The sequence below is a fragment of the Priapulus caudatus genome, unplaced genomic scaffold (genome assembly GCF_000485595.1).
Source record: "Priapulus caudatus unplaced genomic scaffold, Priapulus_caudatus-5.0.1 Scaffold634, whole genome shotgun sequence".
Lineage (NCBI taxonomy): Eukaryota > Metazoa > Priapulida > Priapulimorpha > Priapulimorphida > Priapulidae > Priapulus > Priapulus caudatus.
Window position 1 is genome coordinate 88492 of NW_014577695.1, and position 14222 is coordinate 102713.

The window sequence follows — 14222 nt, forward strand, 5'->3', positions numbered from 1 at the left end:
ACGAGTCTAGGGAGTTGCCTACGCCTACTCCCTAACCCTAACTCTAACCCTAACCCTAACCATATCAGCTAGATAGTTACTAAAGTACGTTCCGGCAGTACCCTGGGGGACATAGACTCTATGAGTACGAGCATGAGTATGAGCCCTATGCCCACAGGCACTTGGAACGTCTCAATAAAAAAAATTAATGGTAAATAAACACGAAATGTACCAGTCTTAATGTTTCTCTATTCTATTTCGCCTATAATCACCTGTAAATGCCAGTCAAATGCTCATCTGCAACACACAAGTACACCGCACGCCCGCGCTGTGCACAAACAACATGAATAAGAGAGCAGGTAGGAAAGCGTGATCGCAAAATGCGCTCGACGCTCGCTTCATTTCACACCTTTACAGAACAAATACACATCCAACAGCTTCCATCTTGGTATCCATGTGTACAGAAATGTCCACTTGTTCGAATTATAACACTGGCCTTTGTTCATACCTACTCAGGGTTCTCCCCAGGATGAAATTGAAACAGGGGGGAGGGGGGGCTGGAAAGGGGGAAGGGAGGGGAAACTAGGGGGGTCCGGGGGGCGTGTTTTTTTACCGTACCACTAATTAATGTGTACTTGTGTGTGGTCTGCAGTACATGCGTGGTACGGTAGAAATACACGAGTGGGGTGTCCTGGTCGAATGGGAATTCTTGACGATCGATTGCCGTGTTGTCAAACTTTTATTGTGGTGGAATTTAATCGGGGCGGAGGTAATTTAAACGGGGTGCAACGATTGAAACAGGGGGGAGTTTTCCCAAACGCGCAACGTAGGGAGAACCCTGCTACTCCCGCCAGAGATATCTCGTGAAATCCTACACAAAATGTGCTCTCCGTGAAAATGTAGAATGTACCCTAACGGCACTACTTTCGATCGATCGCTGTAGTCGTGTGTGTGACGTCATGCCCTCGCGCATTGTGCTTGGCTTGGCGGGCCTCGAAATGGAGCTCGGAGTCCGGCAGCAGCTTATCCCGGCATGCAATGCGCCCCATTACTCGTGTATAAACAGACATCTCGTCCTCTTTACATTTTCACGGAGAGAACATTTCCTGCAGGATTTCACGAGATATCTCTCGCGGGAGTAGGTAGGAACAAAGGCCAGAGTTATAATTCAAACAAGTGAACATTTCTGTACCATCTATGATGTCTATGGAAGCTGTTGGATGTGTATTTGTGCTGTGATGGTGCGAAATGAAGCGAGCGTAGAGCGCATTTTGCGATCACGCTTTCCTACCTGCTCTCTTATTCATGCTGTTTGTGCACAGCGCGGGAGTGCGGCAGGCTTTCATTTTTAAGGGGCGCGATCGCGCTGGCGCTCCACCGCGCACCCGAAATTGTGCCATGGTGCGCGCATCATCGCGCCTCATAAAAGTGGTTGAAATCGCGCACCAAAAGTATGTCTATTATGTTGAAATAGCGCTCCATAGAGTTCTCAATGTAGGGGGGTACAAAAAGTATAGCAACACACAACAATTTGTGGTGTGTAAGTAACTGAACGTATGGCAGAGGTACAGGTCTGGTTACTACCCTCTGGTTTATATATATATATAAATACAACTAAACAACAGCATCCAAATACAGGTACCTATACGGTAGCCACAAGTTACCTGCTCGTTTTCTACTATACGTGGCGAGAAGTGGTTTTCTGCCGACGTGAAACAGTCGTAGGGCTGGAGGGGCTACATACGTGGCTACTACGTACAAGTAATTTGGCCAGTTTGTTGATGGATTGTGATGATATTTTGTGCTGAAATATGCAGGTACATGGATTAGAATCTCTAAGGATGGAAATCAGAATAAATAAAACAAGTTTATTTTTACATCCGATCAACTCTTTTATTAATCTGTGTGCTAGTGTTGGGTTGTTGGATGAAAAGAATGTAATCCTGACGAAGCCATTGAATGAATGAAGGTGAAGATGAATGATAATGAGTAGATTGACATGACATCCCAATTTTCGTTTTTGATTTCACTCTAGACTGAGGATTGGTCATGATTCCATCATCACACCCCAAGAGGCATGATGGAGAGCCCTAAATGAGCTCTCCATCATCCCTTTTAAAGGTGTGATTTTTAGTGAAGCTCCCCATCATGCCTCTTAACTTAAGGGTGTGATTTTTTAGTGGAGCTTTCCATCATGCCTCTTAAGGGTGTGATTATGGAGCGTGAAAACACCCCCATGGTGTCCTAGGGGAGTCATTAGTAGTCCTCCTGTACTTTTCAAATCTGAAAGCCTGGTGCGGTGTACTTGCGTGTTGCAGATGAGCATTTGACTGGCATTTAAAGGTGATTATAGGCGAAATAGAGTAGAGAAACATTAAGACTTTGGTACATTTCGTGTTTATTTACTATTAATTTTTTTTATTGAGACGTTCCAAGTGCCTGTGCCTGTGGCTGTGCCTAGCAGCCTACGCCAGAATACTAAATTATAACGAAGACGTTGACTGTCAAATTATCAAGACTGTTAGTCAACTTTTCAACAAGTTTATGTCATCTAAACACATACCTTTGTTACTTATTCCCATTTAATAAGCACCTTGAATTAAAAAGTCTTCAAACTATAAAAACATTGCCAGTTCACGACTGATTAGGTAGTGAGTGAGTACATAATTTATAACCGAAACGATCGTGTCGTTGCTGTCGCACTAACATCACAAACATTACGTAAGAGAAAACCTACGTGCTTACATAAAAAAAAATTATCATAATTACATTAATTTACTTACTATCTGGATATAAGTAAAAAATCAATGGCTATATCGCGATATTTATCCTGAATAACTGTTTGGTATCTGAGAATGTGAGCACTGAACTTATTTATTGTGACACACCCGGATTCGTTGAACATGGTCCGGAAGTTGACGTTGTATAGTTATCGCCATTTTGCGTTTTTGTTCCGTGAAACGGTTTGTTCGACTGAACAAGATTTCTAGCTCACATCTAACAGGCAAGGTTTTGTTGTCCCGATTATGAACGGGTAGGTTATATTTCTTTTTCTTTTTTGTTTAGTCGTACTTGTACGTTTATCTCGATTTTCGTTATATTTTTCGGGTGAATGTACGATAGCGCGGATTAGCGAGGTGGTCGGCGATTGTGTTCCCGCTAGAAACATGGCTCCTTGTCACTGTGACGATATTACCAGTGGTTGACACGCACATTATAAGCTTACGGCGCATCTTACTCACGTAGACTATTGGTCTGTTTCGTAATTAGTCATAAAGTAGCTTTTGTAAACGAAGTTTTCATTTAGATATTTGAAATCAATGTCATGACTCATATTATTATAACTCGTGCGTCGGTGCGAACTGTCGATGTCATTGTTAAATCACGGAGCCAGTTAAGCATGGAGTGATCGAGTAGGTTTGATTAAGGACTAAAGATAATTTTGACGAGCATGTTGTACATCATGTAGTGTAGCCAACGTGCAAACGATAGCAGCAACCTGCTGCCCAAGTTCAAAATAAATTTCTAGCACAGAAACGCCGGTTTATTTTAGTTTTAAGTAGGCCTAATTCACGATTCAGGTTCCATTATAATTATTTAACAGAGTGGCTATATGCCCGGCAGCCGGCATATATCTGACGGCTGCCGGGTACGGTCTTCGATTTCCTAAATGCCTGGCAGTTTTTAATTTTCAGCGTTATCTCAAATAAACAAGGGTTATGGTTAGGAATTGCCGGGAATTTAAAAAATCGAAGACTGTGCCCGGCTGCCAAGCATATAGCCACAGCGATTATTTAACCAACTCAAGTTCAAAAATTTTGTTTTCTAATGAAAAAGCATTGAATAATAAATTATAACTTGCTCTAGCAATTGAGAAACATTGTCACTAATTTCTCTCTGTATCTGGTTGGTTGAATTTAAATGCTTGTGACAGTAGTGTCATAATGCTAATTTTATAGTGGATACATGATCTGGCAAGATCTGAAAGCAAACGTTAAAAATATTAATATTGCATTGAATCGAAATGACATAAAATTTCGTTCATCATCATAGACTAACTCACAAATAGAGTTATATGTCTTGGAGTTTAAGCTATTAGTCATTACATACATTTGCACAATGCATTTATTGTGTAAAATCTGTCATTGACATTGTGGTGCCCTAATTGCTAACTGCTTTAATTTTGTTTCTTTTTTTTATTCTAGGGAGTTTTCTGTAGTTGGATTCAAGGTAAGCTATTGTCATTATTTGACTTGGTTATATGTACATCTATGGGTCAAACTAGAGTGATACACTCATAGTCATTTGTGTTGTATTTTTTTATTCTTCCTGGACATGATTCTGTTCATTTGAATATTTTGCTGTATAGTAAATGCTTATAAATTATGAAGCAGCCGTTGATAGCAGCCTGGAAAGGAATCTACCAAGGTTATGTTGAACTGTGATTCAAGTTGTTACAGCTGTTATGATGGTGTGTTGGAGTTTTTATGTTAGAGAAAGCCCAACCTTCATTAACGTGAAACTGCCGCTGCTTCGGTGCAGCTGTCGTTAGTTGAGAAGGTTACTGTTTCACCCAGTAGAGTTTTAGCATGCGATGGAGGGCAGTTGATAACACCTAATTCGCATTCCAATATATAAGTTGTTTCTTCGGAAGGCCTTTGTTGCTATGCTACATTTACTGTTTTAATATGAACAAGGATTATGATTACATACATGTTATACTGTTATTTGGTACAAAAAATCATGTTTGTTGTGATGGGCAAAAATGAACTATCGTGTGATTTTTTGACTTAAAATGGACGTAAGAACTTAGGTGGATGCGGAGTACATGTCCTCGATCCCTTATTTGCAAATCTGAAAGCCAAAAAGCACTGAAAACCGAAGTTTTATTCATGATTAGTCGCTCTTGCACCTGACGTGGTGCTGAATATGTAACAACACTGACAATATCCACAATGCTTGCTATAAACTATAGTATTTGTGGTTTATATTTATCCCTATGTTTCATTTACCAAATTCTTGTGTTCAAATAAACTAATATATGTTTAATATTGTATATTTATTCTACCCAATGTCAATATTTATGAGATTAGGCACAGAAATATTAATCTATTAGCTTTTGCGGTGCTGCCACAGACCTGCTGGGGTGTTGAGGTAATATACAGTACATTTATACTATTTTGAAATCTGAAAAAATTCCGAATTTCTAAAATGAGTCGGGCACATGGGTATTGAGTACATGGCCGCTGACGTGTAGTTTCCAGATAACTCCATCATCAGTTATTCTTATTCAGGGGTAGAAATTATGTTTTGAACACCGGAGTCCAATGGGACTCCCTGCCCTCAAAAAGATGGAGTCGGCAGCAAAATGAGGGAGTCCGCAGTCTGAAGTTCAAAATTAAAGATAAAACAATAGTGCATGTGCTTATTTTGAAAATTCATGCGGTTGGATTCCAAATTTTCTTTGGACATTTGCTGGAAAAATACGGTAATTCTGCGAGGCTCTGGAACGAACTAGTTACTAGTTAGTATAGCATAATTTTCAGGGAGTCCGACAGTAAATCAGGGAGTATTTGACTCTGGACTCCCGTTAATTTTGCACCCTGTTTATTTGTTCACCACGTGGAGACTCGTAGTGAAAGTATTCTTCATGCTCTCGGACTTGTAAATAGATTTCTGTTTTAGCTTTCTACGCAGCGCAAACACGTGTATAAAGACAATAAATAACAGATCTTACGGTCATTAGCGAAGCAATGAACTTACCCATCTTATTACGTGTTTCTCGTCGGAATGAAATTACTGGCAGCTTCGTCATCTTGCTGTAACGTAATCCTCTCGTCACTGTGTCAGTATCGTTAGTCGTTATCCGTTAGCCACTTATTTTCCTTCCTGCAGAACTGCACTGCTTACAGTAAGTCTTCTAGGAATAAGTCTGAAAAGCCAGCCTACCAGTACTGATTGTGAAAGTGTTTGATTTCTACTGTATAATCTATGTAGAAAAATTGTGAAAATTATCCAGTCCCACTCAAAATTTGCTAGTCAAACTGCTATTCTAAATTTTCAACAGTGCCAATTACAGATGCCTGGCAGAGGGGAGGTTGTCAGAACGTGTTACAGCTATAATTCGGACTGAGATAACACCTTAGATTAGTATTGCTATGGAATAATGGTATTATCAAAATTTGGCCTTGCAGCGTACGCTTGGCTTGCTGTAACCGGAATTTGCAGATTGCTGTTACAAAGTCACTGGCTAGAGGACAGATCTATTGTTGTATTTTAAATTTGAGCGTATGACGTTTTTTTTATGAAATTGAGTTTATAACTGTCATAACTGTCTATATATAAGTTATAACTGTGATCTTGTGGAAAATTCGTTATTTGAACGCCTTTTGCTACGTCGGACATATCATAGATTTACAAGCAGATTTTCTCATATTTTTCACTGTCAGGACTGCATCTACGATATTTTGTCAACCGTCTACGAAACAAATTCAGGACCGAGATTCAAATATCGCTCTGAAAACAAGCCCTGACGTTCGGTGTAGGTGTGTCCCTATTATCATCATTTCCATGCCCACGCTTACATCTCTGCGATAGCCACGCATGAATTTTTCTGCTGCCACGTTGGCAGGCAATTGCACAACCTAACTTAGGACCTGCGAGTGACACTGACAGTCGGGCGTACGTGTGTTGCCTTGCGGCGTCAGCCTGGCCCCCCAGAAATCAATATTGGGAATTATAGTTCAATATTGACCCTATAGGCAAACAGGGAATTAGTATCGATCGCGCGGCGTGGCGGTCGCCGGCGATATCCGATGTCGAGTTTCATCAGCAGGGTCCGTCGGTGCTTACTGGGGACTTTGTATCGCCGTTTCAATACTTAATTATTTATTCGCCGTTTGAGTGGAAAATCGTTCCGTAGCTGACGACAAAGCGCAGGGGCGCAGCGAAAAAACGTGTGCTGGTGCGAAAATGTTAAATACTGTAGAGCTGGTGGGGGAAGGAGATGGGTTCTAAAGCTGGGTCAGTGTGTGGGTGGGTGGGTCTGTTGTGTGTGTGTGGACTGTGGACAGGTAGGTGGTGTGGGTGGAGGGCAGCTCGGTGATGTGGGTGGACCGGATAATGTTGTAGTTAGACTGGTCGATTGTGTAGGTGGGTGGGTCGGTAGTGTGTGGGGCGAAGGGTCAGTGGTGTGGGTGGGTCAGTAGTGTGTCTGAGGGGAGGGGTTGGTGGTGTGTGTGTGTGGGGCGAGGAGTCGGTAGTGTGGGTTGGGAGGGGTCGGTGGTGTGTGTGTAGGGGGAGGGGTCGGTAGTGTGTGTGTAGGGGGAGGGGTCGGTGGTGTGTTTGTGTAGGGGGAGGAGTCGGTGGTGTGTGTGAGTGATGCCCAGTGTCCGCTCAGAGCAGCGAGTCGATGTAATGCGTTCAGACTGCCGACAGCTGCAGTCATAATGTGTACAAATATTTATCTGACATTTTGCGCCTAGGGTTCTGTCGTACTTAATTAAATAACAATCGCTTAATGCTAGCAGCGTGGCTCAATGAAAAGTGTGTGCGTGCGTACATGCCCGTGCATGCGTGTGTGCATGTGTGTCACTGTGCATGTGTGTGCAATGTATAATTCCCACTCGCACATCTCAGAAAGAAATCGGATGAATTATTATTATGCACAGGCAATTCAGAATTGTGCAGGGAAATTGTTTCGTCTTTTCCAAAACAATTTTCAGTGAAATGTTTTATCGGGTGATAATTAATTGTTCAGGCCATAATAAAAATATTTTTTGTTTGCCCTCACCTGACCGAGCCGCCAAAAATTTGTAAAAGGACCCTTGCCCTCAAAAAAAGGTGACCTACCTACCCAAAATTTTCAGCCTGGGTCGGTTGGGGGCAAACAAATATTTTCTTAATTGTGGCCTTGGTGCTCTTGTATGTTTTGCTGTATATTCAAACTTATTGCTGATCTGTTACGCAGACTTTAGTATAATGTAGGTACGTCAGGCCAATGTGTGGGAAGAGTGTGTGCTCTGATTAATATCCTGCCACACTCATGCATTATTACTTGCCACGGCGACATATAAATATATATATAACGGCAGGAACGCGCGCATGTGTGGGTGCGTGCGTGCATCTGTGTGTGTGTGAGAGAGAGAGAGAGAGAGAGGGAGGGGAGAGAGAGAGAGAATATTAGTACTATAGTTAGGGCCTTACTGATTATAGATACTAGCGACAGTACTATTAGCAGGGCGCGAATTAACGCGCAGTCCGGCAGTCAATTACTATCCCTGATTTACTGTCGGAGACCCCTGATTTGACATATGCTAGGAGTTTCGTGTGATCGCCTGAAAAATTCTGCTATATATTAACGTAGTTTGTTTCCAGAGCCTGGCCTCTGCGAATACCGCCAAAATTTCAAAGAAAATTTTGCAAGACGTGCACCGCAATGAAATCCTCCAAAATAAGCACATTCGTTATTGTTAATATCGCATAATTTTGAATTCAGACTCGAAGGGACGTCCCTCGCCTCATTTTGTTTGCGGACTCCTTCTTTTTGAGGGCAGGGAGTCCTGTTGGACTCCCTTGTTCAAAAGTTAATTTCTACCCCCTGCCGTTAGTATGGTCTTTAAATACTATTAGTAAAGATCTTTACTAGTAATGGTACAGCTTTACTATATTAGTTGGAGCCTAATACTATTTTATGTTAATATTAGGACCTTAACGCTTAGTAAAGGCGCGATTATTGGTTAGAACCTGACCATGGAGGGTCTTATTTCTCATAAATTAAGTAAGCGTTAAGATTGGCGCAGCCCAACATTCACATGTGAGCGAACTAACTGCCATCAGTCGCTTATCCTCATGCTCAGAGTACATGCCTCGACAGCACATAGTAACGCGAACTGAATTTTCCACCCCTGGGAAGTCAAGTAAAGACTGTTTGCCTTTTCGGTTTAAAACGCTAAGATTCTTCGCAGCACGCTGGAAGGATGGAGGAGGCACACCAAGGCACTACACTTCCTTCAACGACCGGGGGATATGCATCGCTACTTCTCCTTTCTAATCAAACGCAGGAGACACGGTCTACGGTCTAAGAAACTGGCACACGCTATGTGGAAATTTATGGGAAGGCGGCACAGGAGTTAAACACGGGTAGGGCAACTCGGCAGTTATTAGCCGTTACAATACCTGGCGATTTTGCAGGAGCGTAACAGAGAGGAAAATCATCGGCATTTCCTGCTGGGTGCACGTGGAAGGAAATCCAATACCTGTGGTGTTTGGGAGGGGGGGGGGGTACGCTGTCACCGAACATTTTCGTTCTTTAACATTACTCATAAACCTTGTTTTATTTCTCGTAGATAAGTTACAGAAACACGGTAAACCTATCGAAAGATTAAATGATCGCGATCGTAACATTAGTCGTAATTATTTATTAGCTCATTGAATTTATAAGCGGCCCACTTTATGATGTTATCTGACAAACTGCGTCCCCTGATATCTATCTACTTACCGCTACCCCTTGCCACAGCCGTAGCACCCTTATGGTAAGGCCGCTCCCAAGTTACCTTTGCAACAAACTGCTAGCTTGCCACCCACGAATGCGATGCCTATCTACGCAAAACCACCCACGTAACAGCGGAACACAAACCAGAAGGCAGGCTATACCAGTGAGCGAGCGGCAATGTTAAAAAAACCAACACACAGAAGCACAGTGCCGTGACAAAGTTTCGCTATTGTGACAGCGGGGGACTACTAACGCATACAAGCTCTTACTATCTCTTTTGTAGGCTGTCATCACACGTGATAGAGAATCGAGGTAAACCACCCGCCCATCAAAAGAACCTCCAGGCTGAGAATTGGACCAATCAAAGCACCTATTATATAAGACACTTCTGATCAGCTGATAAATTCAAACCAAGGGTTCCTCTTACTATAAAAAAGAAAATACCGGAAATTAGAGCGAACTGGGGCAATCCAAGTATGTGTGCTACAACATCTGACAACACACAACATCTCACTCTTCCAGAATAAAATATTAACTACCTCCTGCAGCATAGGAGGATTGGATTTTCCAGAGGGTATATTTGCCTCATTTTCCCACGTAAATGTTGGGGCTTGACTTTGCACGATCACAGAGCATTGAGGAGGCGGAGACAATGTGTGTGAAATATTTTCCTGAAATCTATACAATATTGTAAGCGAATAATGTACACAATCAATCCGCCGCCCAATTAAGAACCTCTTTTAAGAACCTCTTCAGGCTGATTTCTCACTTATGTATCCATATATATATATATATTATAATGAAGCACTTCAGCCTGAAGACAGAAAGATCACGAGGTTCTTTTTATGCAGGTGTTTACATGTAGGTGTCTGTAAGGCTAATACTTAGATATCATTGATGTTGCCTTACGCAAGTGCACTTACAGGCCACGAACATTGTCAAACAAGTATCCATTCGTGTATATGCCACAGATGCACATTCACATATTGCTTTCCTATCTTGCTAGTGTCCGCTCAGCTTTATATATAGGACATAGATGTCCTATAACGCTACTATATTATAATATTAAGCACTTGAATGTATACGCTGTATATTTTCGCGGTGCTGATTTTAAGTTTTCGCCGATTTTGCGAATGCCGTTCCCGTAGGCTCCGACCGCGAAAATACACAACAAGCGCGCAATAATTCATCCAAATAGTTTCATAATTCACAGACGCGAAATTAAGCACATCGCGGATAAGTTGGTCCGCTCGCAGCACAGCACACTGAACGGCCTGCATACTTGACTCACGCTTGCCACCCCCTCGGCTAACGACACCACTGACTACAGCACGTGAGAGCTAGCCTGGCAAGACGGAATAAGAAGAGCGTAGGTCGGTTAGGCGAAGCCTTCGCAGGCAGGCAGAAAGGCAGCCCCCTATTGTTAATGATTAGTCAGCAGCGCACACCACGCTAGGGCTTACTAGCTAGTGCTAGCTACCTTTCCGCCTATGCTCCCGTCCCCAGCATCCGGACACACAGGGAGGGTGACCGGGCTTGTGCGTTCGCCGGGTGTGCTCAGGTCAAACAGCAAAGTAGAGTGTGACATATGGCTTTACGTTTGTCGGAGATGTCGTGAGAGATGCAGCGCTGTGATCGTGTTCGCTGGTCTGATGAAGCTAGTATGTGAAGAGCAAAGGGAAACACGTGTTGATACATGCGCGCTGCCATGTCTAGTGTGTAGTACACGTGGTGTAGCCACACATCATGTCTGCAGTACAGCTGCCGTGGTTGTGTTGTGTGTGTGGTGTGTGTGGTGTGTGTGTGTGTGCTGGTGTGGAATCAAGATTATGTGTGTGTGATGTTGTGTGTGTGTGTGTGTGTGTGTGCTCTGTGCAGTGGTGTGTGTGTGTGTGTGGTGTGTTGTTTGTGTGTGGTGTGTCTGCGTGTGTGTGTTGTGTGGTTGTGTGTCGTCGTGCGTGGTGTTGTGTGGGTGTGGCGTAGCTGATGGTGCTGGTGCTGCTGATGATACTGTAACTGTTAGTGACAGAGGCACAGCTAAGAGAGAAGCACGTGAGCACTTGCAACATGTGTGGTACATTCGCAGACCGCCCCAAGGGCATCCTATAAAAATTCTATGTTGCTGTCCGGCCTCAGACCGCATGATTCTTTAGTGGGTAGGTAGTTAGGAGCAATGTTATTTGTGAGGCATAATAGTGTATTTGTGTTATATGTCCTGGTCGCGTTTCGTGATGTTTGCCACAGTCATGGTGCTGTTTGGTTGTTTCAGTCTTAAACGTATGAAAAGATGCCCGAATAAAGAATGGAACCCCGAAAAGTTCAACAAAACCTTTGAGTGCGCGGTCATCTTTTCGTCGGGTCGGTCGAGGATCAGGCAAGGACGATATAGGATATTTGTTTAAAGGATTGGCGGTCCGAAGCTTGACATACCACCCGTGTGGCCGCAACCTACGACCCTAACCGGTGCATGCCCAACGCTAACCCTAAGACCTCAGCTCCCCTCAACCCTCTAACCCCGTGAACCTGCAGCCTGTCCCAACCCTTGCGACCATGTTCGAGCCGGCCCTGCCCAACCTTTTAAGCCCTAACGCGCAGTGCCCATATCTCTTCGCTTGACCAATTTAGGACGGCTTAGCCCTCCCAACCTTAACCCCTAACCAGCCCCCAACTTAACCATACCAGCCCTCCAACCTTGACATAACCAGCCCCAAACCTAACCCTAAACCAACAAGGGCTATACCTTGGCACCCTACGCTCCAATCCAACAGCTCCCACAATTACCAGGCAGCCTCTTTTTCCCTTCCGCCTGCATAGCTCGCCCCCGACCACGCTGCGCAGCGTCACAGGTGCCGCACCTCTCTCTGGGCAATCTTAGACCCGCCGAACCCCTCCATACGCTCGCCTCCTTACACTCTGCAGCTCCTCTTCCCTCGCAACGCTCGCTCTTCCCTCTCGCAGGCTCTCCTTCTGCAGCCGGCTGACTGTCGCGGCCCACTCAGCTCCTGGAGCAAGAGCTGAAACCCTACGCCCTGTTGATTGCTGCTGAGGCAACACAACACATACACGTCAACTGACAGCTGTGTATTGCCTTCAGCAGCTCCGCACTAACCACTTCGTTGATTAGCATGCTATACATTAATGTCCTTGTCTGTCATTACTACTACGCTACGGCCTTCCTCTGTTCAGGTCAACGGCATATGGCAGAGTGGAGTGGGCAGCGCCTCGCCTCTATTTCACCACGCTCTCTCCACACACGCCATGCAAAAGACCTCCGCACTGCCATCATCGGGTTATAAATGTAAGATCTACGAAAAATACGCGTTGGCATAAAATTTACCCTAGCTCTCACGCCAGGCCGTGCCGTGAGGCATGTATGGGTGGCGTGCGTGCGTGGCATTTGCTGTGTGGGGCACGGGCGTCGAGCGTGTGAGTGGCATGTGTGTGTGCGTGTGCGCATGGGAGTGCCTCTTACAGGTATAACAATGGAACGTGGCTGTGTGGCATCCGTATGGGTGCGTGTCGTATGCACGCGGCGGGTGTGAGCCGTGGTTTAACACGTACGGCTCTAATGTAACGTGTAGCAAGCACTACCCATTCAGACGAACGTAAACAAAGCCAATCTACGGCCCCTCTCCCGCTGCGCTCTCTCTCTCTCTCTCTCTCGAATATCTCTCTCTCTCTCCTCACAGAGGCCCGCGCGCGGCTACACTCTCTCTCTCTCTCTCTCAGTCTCTCTTCTCTCGCGGCCTCGTCTCTCTCTTCACTCACTCTCGCTCTCTCTAACTGCGTACATACAGGGCAGTCTGTAGAACATGAGCGCTGCTGACAGCCGTAAGATAGATCATTAAAGATTGGCCGGAGAGAGAGTAACATCTCAGATAGTGCGAGGAGACCGACAGATAGTGAGGAAGACATCAGTGCAGATAGTGAGGAAGACATCAGCACAGATAGTGAGAAAGACATTAGATCACAGATAGTGAGGAAGACATCAGAACACAGATAGTGAGGAAGACATTAGAACAGATAGTGAGGAAGACATCAGCACAGATAGTGAGAAAGACATCAGAACACAGATAGCGAGGAAGACATCAGCACAGATAGTGAGGAAGACATCAGAACACAGACAGTGAGGAAGACATTAGATCACACATAGTGACCAGATATTGGCACGAATAGCGAGAAATTACCAGAAAAAATAACAGAAACGACATCACCACATGTGGAGAGAAAATAGAGACAATATAAGAGCGATACCAATACCAGCATAGGACTGACAACTAGAAAATGTTTCCTGAATTTGTGTAGTTATGTTATTATGTGCTTACAGTAAGCGACTGTTCGCTGCTTGACTCATCCCGATCCAGTGCTGCTCCGACCACGATACTCTCTTCTCGTGTCTCGCCTCTCCTCTCTCTCTCTCTCCTCGCTCTCTCATCGTCTCTCTCTCTCTCTCTCTCTCTCTGGCTCTCTCTCCTCTCCGCTTCTCTGCTCTCTCTCTCTCTCTCCTCCGTTCCTCTCTCTCCTCTCTCTCCATCTCTCTCTCTCTTTCTCTCTCTCTTCTCTTCCTCTCTCTGCTCACATCCTCTCTCTTTCTCTCTCTCTGCTCCTCCTCTCTCTCTCCCTCCTCCTCTACTTCTCTCTGGTCATCGCCTCGTCTTCTCGTCCTACTCTCTCTCTCTCCTCCACTCATTCCAGCAGCCACCAACACCACCCCCACCCCGCCCGCTCTCTCAGTCTCATCAGCTCTCTC

The 14222-nt window shown here is 44.5% G+C and overlaps 1 protein-coding gene across 1 annotated transcript in view; it reads left to right on the forward strand.

The window, feature by feature from the left end:
- Positions 1–2895: 2895 nt before the first annotated feature.
- The window catches only part of LOC106812322 (polypyrimidine tract-binding protein 1-like), a gene marked incomplete in the record, with an annotated part of 67202 nt that continues 55875 nt past the window's right edge, over positions 2896–14222 (forward strand). The window contains 2 exon segments of the mRNA XM_014816165.1: positions 2896–3013; positions 4185–4209. Of these exon segments, the coding sequence (XP_014671651.1) occupies positions 3006–3013; positions 4185–4209 (33 nt within the window).